At 46.4% G+C, this 12,943-nt stretch overlaps 1 protein-coding gene across 2 annotated transcripts in view; it reads right to left on the minus strand.

Annotated features, from left to right (window-relative positions):
- Sec71 (ADP ribosylation factor guanine nucleotide exchange factor Sec71) overlaps positions 1–12,943 on the minus strand; it is a 65,686-nt gene that overhangs the window by 19,393 nt on the left and 33,350 nt on the right. The window contains exons 18-22 of one of the 2 annotated variants that reach the window (XM_084578496.1): positions 7,264–7,617; positions 6,347–6,508; positions 3,711–3,931; positions 2,258–2,411; positions 824–956 (exon numbers count right to left, since the gene is read on the minus strand). In XM_084578496.1, coding sequence (XP_084434622.1) covers positions 824–956; positions 2,258–2,411; positions 3,711–3,931; positions 6,347–6,508; positions 7,264–7,617 — 1,024 coding nt within the window. Of the gene's footprint in view, positions 1–823; positions 960–2,257; positions 2,412–3,710; positions 3,932–6,346; positions 6,509–7,263; positions 7,618–12,943 lie in introns of both variants that reach the window. The other variant, XM_084578495.1, reaches the window with a different exon arrangement.

Here is a 12,943-nt window from a genome sequence, read left to right on the forward strand (position 1 = left end):
ATCAGACTGCACATTCCGCGGTGCGTTTTTCACAAAAAACTACTTTCGTGCAGAGACAGAATTTTTCATGATATAGGGCAACGCTAGTAGGATCGGAAAGTCCAGTCAAAGTGACATGGGAGAACTGGCAAGTACGACTTTAAGTTGTGTTTCAGGGCAAACCCCAGAAAATAAGCAATGCCTGGGTAGACCTTACCACCCGCTTCAGCGCAAAATGCACACAAATTCAATGTTTCTGGTACGGGTTGACATTTCTGAACACAGGAAACACTGAAGAAGTTTTTTCTTTTTTGGTTGCTCAGAATTACACGGGCAAAGTGTCATGCTTTAGTCTTTAAAATCAATACGGTATCGATGCACAATTGATTCCCCATCAATACCTCACAATCGAATATGTCGCAGGTTAAACTGATCGCCTACACGCCAGGTTCCAAGAGAAGAAGCCACACAACGACATTGCCATCTTTACACCATGCCAAAAGTGAAGCGCTGACATGCCTAGGCAAATGTGCAGTCGGCCCCATTTCAGCTTTACCATCATTTCTTCCAGTCCTTCTACACACGAAAAAAAATAGGGTGCCAGAGTTTACGAACAAAAAAATCCCAGGGACACCGATAGAAGCAATGCCACACTGCACACGAACCCACACTACCACCGAACAAGCAGGGCTGCAATTGGATGACCTATTCCAGAAATGTGGAGCACTGCGTTATGAACGAAGAGAGAGAGAGAAAACAGACGTTCATAGCCGAGCCCGAACCAGCTGTTACGACGGCCTTGATCTTGAATACACCCGCTAATCTTATCGAGAATCACTCTTACCTTGTTGCACGCACCAGTGCAGCTGCACAAAGAGTTCGTCCAGCAGCAGGTTGCCCAGGACGTCGTAATACTGGGTGAACACGTCCACGATGGCATACAGGGCGTGGTTGCACGTCGTTGTCATCCACTCCGCCTTCTGTGCAAGGGCACGACATGTCAGCGGAGAAGAACCACCAGAAACAGAACACACAGACACATGCATGCACACGAACACAGCGATAATTAGCTACTGAAGGTTCTATTGCATCTTCGTATTCCTCATTTGGAAGAAGAATAAAACCAAAAGAAAGAAGAAGAGAACAAGAAAGCACAGAAGGAGAACCACGATCGAACCAAAAACAATGAGAAAGCGAGGAAAAGTTCCTGCTGTTACATCTTGCCATCACGAGTTTCCAGTTACCCAACTTCTTTTCTTGTCACCGACAGAGTGTCTCACACATCACATCTTTCTTATCTACAACATAAGCTTCATAATGCACAATGACATTGCGTACACTGTGAATGCACACGCACGTGACTTTGTGAAGTAAATACTTTGGCCGGAACTATATTGTCTGCTTTCCATTTTCTACTGCTTTCCAAAATGAAAACGCCTGCACCAAACTGAATGTGGGTCATTAAAGTTATGAACAGAATATTTTTTAGTAACAATGCTGACATCAGCTAGGTAATCCTATAGCTTGGCTTGATTTGACAGTGGACAATGACCTATAATGCAGAGCTGATTTTAAGATATGCTCTCAGATCTGTTGCTCCTATGCTTAAGGAAGGATGTGACCTTTGTGACTGAAGCGCTTGGAATCAATAAAGTAGGCTCACATCCTGGCAAGAACACTATGTACAGTACAGAGATTTCTAAATTTATTACTGATGAAACATGTATGCATCATAGAAAATAAGTAACCTATTCCGTGTGCAATTTAACTGATTATAGTGGTCAATTACAGCCCCAGAAAAGCAAGTGAATAATTACAGACAAGTATAATTGAATTGATTACTACAGCATTTACGTTTTTTTAAACTTTATTGCCAATACAAACTCACTCAAACTGAAATGAACCAGTGCCGCTTTCTTGAAATCTTTTTACATATTGTTAATTTTCAACAGCAGATGCTTTTCAAAGTTGTCGTTGTTAATTTTGCACTGTTACCTCATGGAGCCATCAATCAGAGTGTTCGTGGAGACCACTGAACACTCTCTCAATGTAAGGACTCGAAGGTAGGCATGAAGGCATGCATTGCATATGCCTAGGAAGTGCCCATAGAGCCACGTGAAGCTTTTGTTCCACAAACATCACTTGCTTGATAAGGTGAATACATTACTTCACAGTTTCGAACACCAAACATTTGGATCCAATCAAACCTTGAACACTTCGGTGTCTGACCAAATATATTCGAAATTGTCGAGTGCTCGCACGTGCCTACTTCTCTCACCTCGTTGTGCCTCTCGGGCAGCTTCATGTTGTCGAAGATGCGGAAGATGATCTGGAACAGGTCCTGCCACCAGTGAGGCCGGAACGACGAGCCGTATGTCTTGACCACTTCGAACATGACCGTCAACGCCCGTGTCCTAATGTCCAGCTTACACCTGCACGGTTCCACCAGGCGATGTAAGAAATCACTGGATTATGCCGATGTTGTGTGGGATCCCCACACAAAAACTGCCATCAATAACATTGAAAACGTGCAAAAGAAAGCCCTTAGATTTATTTATAATACTTACAGTAGAAGAGCCTCGGTCACTGAACTCAGAGCACGGTCCGGCCCCCCAACATTAGAATTTCGGCGCAGACTACATCGCCTACAAACTTTGTTTAATACAGTCAATAAACAAACAAAAATGGATTCCGACATAAATTTTAATAAGAGAACAGAAACAAGAGGCAAGCACAGCAAAACAATTGTGATGCCACAGGCTAAGACTAGCGCTTATCGCTTCTTGTTCTTCCCTCGAACTGTTCTTCCTGGAATGCCCTACCGCAAGAAGTCGCCAGTATGACCTCGGTCGAATCCTTTGCGTCTGCCGTGCACTCTTTGCAATGAAGTACGATAATTTTAGAGTATCCGGTCTCCTGTTTTTTCAGTTTGCAGAGTGTGTGTGTGTGTGTGTGTGTGTGTGTGTGTGTGTGTGTGTGTGTGTGTGTGTGTGTGTGTGTGTGTGTGCGCGCGCGCGCGTGCGTGCGTGCGTGTTCTTTTTAATGTTCTTTTTTGTAATTTTGAATAAGCTGCTTTTGCCCACGTAATAATCTGTATTGCGAGCCATTTCCTTATGTTTTCTTGTCACTCACATTCTTGTTTACCTTGATTTGTAGTGCCCACTTTGACTTGTATTTTTTGTACTTACTCACTCCGGCTTGGACTGCCAAGAGGCAGTTGGCAGTATCAAATAAATAAATAAATAAATAAAATAAATAAATGTAGCAGCATATGGTACCTATGATGTGGAACACTGTTTAAAAAAAGTAATGTTTTAGTTTCTTTTTTTCGGTCACACTAATAATCATGCAGCCAATAATGACCGATTTCTCATTGTTCAAAAATAGATTTCATTGCAGTGCGCTAGCTCAAAAGGCTTGTGTAGGTCTACGTAGCAAAGGATTTTATCCAAGCATTTGTAACATTTCAACAATACTAAGTCTAGTGATACATAAAGATAAGAATCAGGTTAAAAAAAAATTAAGATCACGCAAAAGAAGCTGGGAACTTTTTGCTGTACATGTCCACAGTTGGCTAAGCCTCTGTTCTTGCAAATGCCATACTTATCTAAACACCTAACAATGAGAGTAGACAGAATGCAGTGGTCGAAACAGTGCCACTACAAATAACACACTCAACAAATGGTCTACATCCACAGCTTCAACATAGTTTGGAGGGATGCGCGGCCCACCTGTTGACGATGCAGGAAAGCTCGAAAAGGATGGGGAACCAGCCTCGCACCCAGACTCGGTCCTCCTCCGGCACCGTCTGATCCTCCATGTTGTGGTCGCGGAAGGTCCGCGGCTGCTCCGCCACGTACTTAGCACAGTGCCGAATCAGCCGGATGGACTCCATTGATGTGTCGGGGAAGCACGCATTGCACGCAAACTCAGACAGGCACTTCACCGCGTCCTGTACGACATGAGGGCAGCAAGGTGCACTGTGTAAAGCTTTTCACAAACATTTATCCGATCCACCAAACTCAGCCCGCCTACATTTTCTTTTTTTTTTTTTTTTTCTGCGTGTGATTTTTTCTACCCTTCAGATTTCATTGAAATTTTTGTGGCAGATTTTCCAAAATTTTCCGGTCCATAGTGCCAGATTTCACAGTCAGATGGTGTTTTTACGCAGCGGAAATGAATTTTGAGATTTCCTACCATGTGGCTTCGACAGGAGAGATTTCAGTGTTCAATATTTCGGTGTGACGTCGCTGGTCGTCGATATTCCCTCGGCCATTGCTGAAGGACAAATTTTGAGGTTGGTTTTGATGATTTCAGGCAAATAATGACCTAGGCTGTTGACAACGGTTGCCAATCTGCTAATCTTTATTCCGATATTATGTACTGTGCATATTGTTACTGAGCGGTATTCGCTGGCCGTGCTGACGAAAAAGAAGTGCGACAGACTCCCAGAAGAAGAAGACGCAGACGAGTGCTGTGCTGTGCGAGTGCTGTGCTGTGATCATCCTCAGTGGTGTGGACAACTGCCGTACTGCTATTATTTCCCGTAACAATATATAGATTTTATTAAGGTAGCCATGGCATCATTGGACAGTCTATTGTACCATCATTGATTCAGCAATTTTGCCAACAGCTTTCTGGTTTTTGCTCCCCTAAAACACTTTTACTACTTATTTCGAACAACTGTTTTGGAACTGAAGAGAGGGTACTCCAAAGAATATGATTTGATTATGAACTGAAAATGCTTAACAAACTACCAGATTTGCCCTTTAACTATGCCCCAGAGCAAATGCAGCTAAAATACTTCTATCAGCAAGACTTTGCTGTCTCTAGTATTCACAAAGGAACACAAGCCATTGTAAGGATAGACCTTGACAAAAAATCGAAACTTGGAAGATGGCACTATGAGAGAGCTCCTGTACAATTCAAACTTCTGAAAAAGCATCTTATGGCAGAAGTCTCCTTACAAAAAGCAGCATTCATGTACGATTCTCAGCAGGGAAATATCAGAGCTCAAAAAGGGCACAGCAGTTCGTTGCATTGAAGTGCAGTGGTGGTCACTGTTGCCATGACCAAGCAAGTGTATTTTCTTTCAGTACATTCCCAGTACAGTGAAAGCTCGTTAATTCGAATTTTCATATGGTCCGGCCGAACTCCATAGAGATCGATTAAAAGCCTGTTAAATCGAACGCGAGTCGGTTCTGCTACGGATAATTCGAACATCGCGCCGCAGCATCTGAGCGACTTGGCGCACAGCAAGTGGGGAAAAAAAAAAAAAAAAAAACTCCACGTAAGAGCAGCATATGCAAGAGGCCTGCGCAAGTCCAAAACGGAGACAGAAGATGAAACCAAGTAAAACCATGGAAGAGTGGGTAAAGTCTAAATGGCGCCATGACTGGCGTAGCAGCCGGCAGCGCCGAAGGGAGGGGGTTGGCGTCCGCAGCAGCCTGCTCTCTTCCATGCAACCTCCGAAACTCGCAACTAAATACTATTTAATTCGAGCCTTGTTAATTTGTAAATACAGATAAGCTCTATTGCCGCGGTCCCAGCCAATGCTCATGAAAGGCTATAACTTTGGACGGGCGCTACGGGTTACGCGGACAAAAGGTCCTTTGTCTTTCTTTTTTTTTTTTTAAATTTTAAACAGGATCTTCCATTTTTCCACACGTCAGCAGTCAACGAAAGCATGCGGTCAGCCACGATCATGACGCTTGCTTTTAGCATCATTTGCTTCAAAAAGCGTTTGCTGCTAACGCAACGTCATGACATCCGCAATTGAACTCTGAAAGCAACCTCCTCGTCGAGCACTGCGAACGCGCTGACCACAAAATCACCTTTGAGGAGGTGAGCATACTTGATGTGGAGAACAACCCTTTCAAAAGACGTCACGTCGAGTCATGGCTCATCCAGCTGACAGCTGCAGCAGTGAACAAGAAACCGGGGAAACTACCCTCCGCATACACAATTGGACTTGCCACGTGTTGAGAAAGGGGAAGTGGAGGCCGCTGCCTGCTACTGCGGGCCTCAAACTTTAGTCGCCCCTGAGGAAGGGACCGAATTGGTCCCGAAACATCGGGTTATAATAAATAATTTGGTTGGTGATAAGTGTTTCTCTTTTGAATAAGCGATATGATAGAGGTAGTTATATTAAGAGTTTAGCATAACAGCTTTCATGATATGCGCACAGATACATATTAGCAGCACTATACTGTGGCTTGTGCTGAAAGGCATATTTTGCCACTAAGCTGGAAAGCAAAAGCAGAAAACAAACTCCCTTTCACCTAAAGTAAACACCACACAAATAGCACAGCACCTACTACCGCTTCCCAGTACACAACTTCCACCAGTCATGAACACACAAACTGACCTGAAAAGAGTCGACGAGAGCCAGAAAGTGCTGGCCATAGGTCTGCGTGACAATGCGACCCGTCGTCTGGAAGGCAAGTTCCACAATGCCTTCATCCCGATCTGATGCCGCGATATGGAACACACTGAAAATGTTCTTCCAGCCGGACTTGATGTTTGCTGCCTGCAAGGGGGAGGAACAACAATTAACCTTCAACACAGAAACTAAACAGCCTATAGTTTCATCTGATGCAACAGAAAAAGCTGAAGACAAAAAGGAAAACCACAGCAACTGAATGACCTGTTTGAATTTTGAAATTTAGGACATGCTTCACATTTGAAACACAAATTCTAAGTGTACTCTTTAAGTAAAAAAAAAAAAAAAAAAAAAAAAAAAACGTGAATTGGTTTTTAAGAAAGGAAGGGCGCAGTATCTGTCACACTTTCTCTGTGGACACCTGAACCTCTCTAAGAAAAGAGAAGGAAGGTGGGAGTGAAAGAAGAAAGAGGTGCCTTAGTGGAGGACTAGGGAATAGTTTCGACCATCCGGAGATCTCTTTACAGATGCCTCTCCTTCCTAACCTAAATTAAACTGGCTTATAGGAAAGGAATGACACTGTATCTGTAACACTTTCTGTGGACTCCTAAACTGTGCTATAAGGGAAGGAATGAAGGTGGTAGTGAAAGTGCGTAATGGAGTAATTTCAACTGCCTGGTGGCCCTTGACATGCATTAACATCCCACAGCACACAGGCGTGTTTGTGTTTCACTACAATGGATACATGGTCGCCGGGATCGGGATCGAACCAGGGTACTCTGGCACAGTAGTAGGCCATCTTAACCACTGAGCCACCACAACAAGTTTACTCTAGCGTGTATTAGAAGAAAATGGCTAACACCCACATGTGAAGCCCAGAGAGAGTGGCCCAGAGCACTTACCTGCGAGTTGACCATCTGGGCAACGCAGCGAACGACCATGTCGCGGATTGTGGGCGACCGGTTGCGCTTCACGATGTGCTCAAAGGGGCGCAGGAAGTCCTTCTGGAAGCGGAAATTGGGGAACTCGCCCTTCTCGATGAACTTCATCGAGAGCTGGCGCAGCGAGTCCAGCGCAAAGAAAGCCACGTCCTCGGAGGGTGAGCAGCCTACGCGGTTGAAGTGCTCACCCAGCACCTCCCAGATGCGCGACCACTGCAGTCGAATGCGGCCCATGTTGTAGTACGAGATCTCCACGATTTTCTGCAGGCTGAACATGCGTGGGTGCGACGGGTTGGCTAGCTCTTCCAGGGAGACCTGCGTTTATTTCGTGCGTTTAAAAAAAACATAATTAGGCATAGAAGGAAGACCTATAAGTCCGATTCGGACAATGTGCACATTCTTTCTCAGCATCCCAAATTGCTACTGAAATTCCATCACCCTTGCTTGGGTTCTTATTTTTATCTGCTGTGGCAGCAAAAGAAGGTTTGTTTTGAGGCAACCTTCTTTTTTTTTTTTTTTTTCAGCAGCATAAAAATAAAAAAAAATCAGGGACACTTAACTGCCAACTTTAAGAGTATGACAGGAAAGCGTGCCAATCCACATAAAAGGCCTCGCTTTAACCCAGCCGTATGAACGTGCCTGCGTGGCATAGGGGTAACGTAACTACAAATCTTAACAGGCTTATTCTGGTACCACCCTCCCATATAAAAGGAGAGACCTGAGTCGGCAACATATGTTCAGGCAACCCTGCGTCCAGTCAGTGCACGGACATGTCAGCAGCCAACTACAGTGAAAGGTCGTTAATTTGAACCAAAGCTCCATAGAAATCTGTGTACAAAAACGGCCGTTAATGCAAACACGAGTCGGTTCTGCTATAGATATTTCCAACTACGTGCCGCCACGTCTGGGTCACTTGGCATACATCATGGGACCAAAAAATAAAAAAAAAAAGACACATCCGCGAAAGAGTGGCATAATTAGAACCTGCACACATACAAAAAGGGGACAAACATAAAACCAGATAAAACCATGGAAGAGTGGGTAAAGCCTAAATTGCACATGCACCATGGGTAGGGATTGGAGGCCGCAGCGGCGGCTCCATACTCTCTTCCACGCAACTTCTGAAACTTGCAACAAAATACTCATTTATTCGAGTCCTGTTAATTCGGAAATATTGATACCGTATTTACTCGCATAATGATCGCACTCACGTAATGATCGCACCCCTGAATTTTGAGGTCAAAATTCCATTTTTTAAATTCCCCGCGTAATGATCGCACCCCGAACATGGAGCCGCCTGGTGGTTGATCTGCAGTCATCCCGCAGCGAATGCATTCCGACGAGTTCCCAACCTAGTCTAGTAACGTTGGAGTTCTCATGATTCCAAGCTTTGCGGCGTTCGCCATTTTGCAATTCGGCAGCGTCGTAGCGTGCTTTGTGTTTTTGTGCGAGTTTACGCCATTTCACCATGGGGCGGTATGCCAGTTACACCGCCGCGTTCAAGCTCAAGGCTGTCGACTATGCACTGGAGCATGGCAACCGCGCTGCTGGTAGGCATTTCGGCGTGGACGAAATGAGGATACGCTATTGGAAGCAGCAGCGCGAGAAGCTGATGGCTACGAACAAGACACGGCGGGCTTTCCGTGGACCCAAAACGGGCAAGTTCCCTCGTGTTGAGGAGGCGGTCCTAGAATACGTGAGGGACCTGCGCAAGGATGATTGTGCAGTGTCATTAGAAATGATACAGACGCAGGCGCGCACAACTGCCAGGAAGCTGGGAATCGCCGCAAAGGATTTCCACGCTAGCTCCGGTTGGACGACTCGCTTTATGCGACGGAATGGACTTTCCCTGAGGCGGCGGACGTCGTTGTGCGAGCGGCTCCCAGCCGCGTATGAAAGCAAAGTGATAGACTTCCATCACTTCGTCACTAGGCTTCGCGAAAAATGCGGTTACCTCATGTCGCAAATTGGAAACGCCGATCAAACTCCACTGACGTTCGACATGCCCCGGAATACAACTGTGAACGAGAAGGGTGCTCGGAGCGTCCTCGTGAAGACGTCTGGCGCAGAAAAACAGCGATGCACAGTCATGCTTGCTGTGACAGCCGACGGGCGGAAGCTGCCACCATACGTGATCTTCAAACGGAAGACTATTCCGAAGGGAAACTTTCCCCGTGGCATCCATATACGTGCACAGATGAAAGGGTGGATGACTGCAGACCTGATGGTCGACTGGATCAAGACTGCTTGGGGAAGAAGACCAGGAGCATTTCTGCTTCCCTTGCTTCTGGTTTTGGACAGTTTTAGGGGTCACCTTGTGGACAGCGTGCGTGCCAAGCTGAAAGAGCTGCGCACGGACATTGCAGTCATTCCTGGCGGCCTGACTTCGCTGCTGCAGCCTCTCGACGTGTCTTTGAACAAATCGTTCAAGGACAACGTTCGACGACTTTACGCGGAGTGGATGGCGATGGGCCAGCATGATTTGACGCCGAGCGGAAAGATTAGAAGGCCATCCGTGGAGATGCTGTGCTCGTGGATCACAGAAGCGTGGAGCAGTATCCCCGACGAGGTAGTGGCTAAGAGTTTTAAGAAGACAGGCATATCTAACGCTTTGGACAGAACGGAAGATGACTTCCTGTGGTACAGTTGAATCCCGCTATAACGAAATTCACGGTGCACGAAAAAAAATTCGTTCTCGCGGAACTTCGTTATCGCAAAAATTTGACGTGAAACGCAGAAAGAATTGCCCAAGCAGCAGCAAAGGCGTTTAATGCCAAAAATCTGTAAGCTTGGTTTGCTTACGCTTCACGGCGAGCAACGCCGTCACGCGATTTTCGCACTCGGTCAGCAAACCCATTGCAACATCGTCGTCTCGGACAGCAACGAAATTCCTGATGACATCAAAAGCGTCCATCACCTGTACGGCGGTTGCCGCAGCCGGCGCTTCCTGTACGTCGTCGTCTTCTTCATCGGAAGAGTCCTTATCATTCCGGGCAGCTTTTATGATCTGCTCATCACTCACATCTTCGTGAACAACAGCACAAGCGTCAGCGCCGATGTATTCGTCGAGCTCGAGATTAGGCGGCACGATTCCTATTTCTCCCAGCGTTTTCCAGGCGGCCGCGATCCCCGGAGCCGGTGACGCCTCTTCGTCGTCGTCTGTAACGCCTGGTGTTAGGCCAGCAGAGTGTACGGGTCGACCTTCGGCAAATCCGGCGTGCCTGAAACAGTTCACAATTACTGAGCGCCCCAGTGTGCTCCAGGCAGCAGACATAATCTGCAGTGCCACGTACAAGTCCACCTTCGTGTCTCGGCCGGTTTCAGTGTTAAAAATCAGCCGCTGAATTAACCTCCCGCGGTAAGCGCGCTTCAGGCTAAGAATCACGCCCTGATCGAGAGGCTGTAAGACAGACGTGCAATTGGGAGGGAAAAACCTCAGCTCCGTGTTAGTGAGCTTGACTTCGTCGGAGTGATGCGCTGAACAATTGTCCAAAAGCAAGCAAACTTTACGGCCCTGCCGCTTCATGTCGCGGTCGAATGCCATCATCCACTCGGTGAAAATAGCGCGGGTCATCCATGACTTGTTGTTCGCCTTGTACTGCACAGGTAGGCTACGAGTTCCCTTAAAACAGCGCGGCTTGGCACTTTTGCTATGACTAACGGCGGACGCTTGTCCGAGCCATCCATGTTTGTGCAAAGCAGCACTGTGATGCGTTTTTTGCTGTGTTTGCCGCCGTGACAGCGCTGCCCCTTGAAGTCGAGCGTCCTAGCCGGCAACATCTCGTAGAATAGCCCGGTCTCGTCGGCGTTGTAAATGTCTGCAGGCGCGAAGTTGCTTAAAATTCCAGCCATGTTACTCGCCTTCCAAGCAGCTGCTCCGTCCACGTCTGCTGACATTGACTCGCCGCACAACACTTTTCCAACGATGTTATGGCGGGCCTTGAAACGGTTTAGCCAGCCAATGCTGGCTTTAAAATCATCAATGCCAAGTAGGCATGCATAGTTCAAGGCTTTCTGCTGGACGATGCTTCCGGACAGGGGGACGTTGCTGGCTCGTGCTTCCACAAACCACGCATGCACTGCTTTGTCCAACTCTTCATGGAGGGGCCGCGTCACCTTTTTGTGCTTCGAGGATGTGCCTGAAGCAAGTGCCATTCTCACGCTGTCCTTATTGCCTAGAATCGTTGACAGCGAACTTGCAGGAATTCCGAAGTCTTCAGCAATTGCCGCTTTCTTCCTTCCGCTTTCTGCTTGGGCGATTATTTGAGCTTTTTGCTCAAGGGAAATAGTTTTGCGTTTTTTCACTTGCGTTGCCATCGTGTCCTGCGGATGAAAACTCGTCGTTGTCGAAGAGAAAGGCAGCGAGTGAACAACGCGACCACGACACAAAGCCAAAATGGCGGAACTGCAATCACGTGATTTCATGCTTAATGTGGCTTTGGATTTGACTTGGACTTCTCGCCAATAAAACTAGTTTCGGTTTCGATTTTGAACGCGAAAATTTCGTTGAAGCGGAAACGCTCTGCAAAAATGGTTCGTTGTGCAGAGAAATTTAGGCCATTAATTCTTATAGGATACTCGCGGGGAATAAAAAATTATTCGTTGTCGCGGAAATTTCGTTGTGGCGGTATTCGTTGTGGCGGGATTCAACTGTATTGTGAAGATGCTCCCAGCGACGACACTGCCGTTTCTGATGAGTCGTGCAGCATTGAAAGCGAGGATGGCGAGGATTCAGACTTTGATTAGAGTACTGACGAAAAAAAATAAATGGGCATTGTGCACTCCATGTGATGCTTAATGTGCGTGTTTATTGCGAAGGTAAGCCTTACTCAGCTTTTATTTTTGGTTGTAATCGAGATATATGTTCTAAGACGTCTGACCTGCAACTTGTTTGCGTTTTCGGTGCTCAAAAATTTTTTGTGGAAAATTTACCCCGCGTAATGATCGCACCCCGAAATTTGCGCCAGTATTTAAAAAAAAAAAGTGCGATCATTATGCGAGTAAATACGGTAATTGCTGTCGGTGCGGTCTCAGACAATGCCCATGAAAGGCTATGACTTCGGACGGGCGCTACGTGTTACATGGGAAAAACTTTTCTTTTGCAGCGAGAGTCACCCATCCTTCCATACATCAGTCAACGAGAGCATGTGCTCAGTCGCGATCATAACACCGGCTTTTAGTATTGTTCGCTTCAAAAGGCCTTTGCAGCTGTCGCACGTTCCAGTAGGTGCACCTGCTCCAATCGCCCATGGCATGATAAAGCTAACATACTGAAAACGAGGCTTGCACAACTGTACAAACTCTGGCACTCAGCCAAGTTCGAAAGGTAAACACTCCGGTAAACACACTGTGATGTTATCGCTGCGCAGCATCTTGGCGCACTACCAAGGATGCGCTGTGGACCGTGATGGCGCGAAAAGGGGGAAGAGCATAACTGACGTCATTTTTTTTTTTTTTCATATTTGTGGGTAAACATATGGAGTGGGTGGGTACATTGTGCGAGTGGGTTTATTACGCGAGTAAACATCATACATTTGCCATGACGCAAATGGTTCTTGTGAGTTTTTTCGAGGCCATTCGATAATTCAAAGATCGAATAATTCTAACTTTTCCCCCGGTCCCGCGAAGTTCAAATTAACGA

Source organism: Amblyomma maculatum, chromosome 9 (genome assembly GCF_055883805.1).
Source record: "Amblyomma maculatum isolate TAMU_Amacu chromosome 9, ASM5588380v1, whole genome shotgun sequence".
NCBI lineage: Eukaryota > Metazoa > Arthropoda > Arachnida > Ixodida > Ixodidae > Amblyomma > Amblyomma maculatum.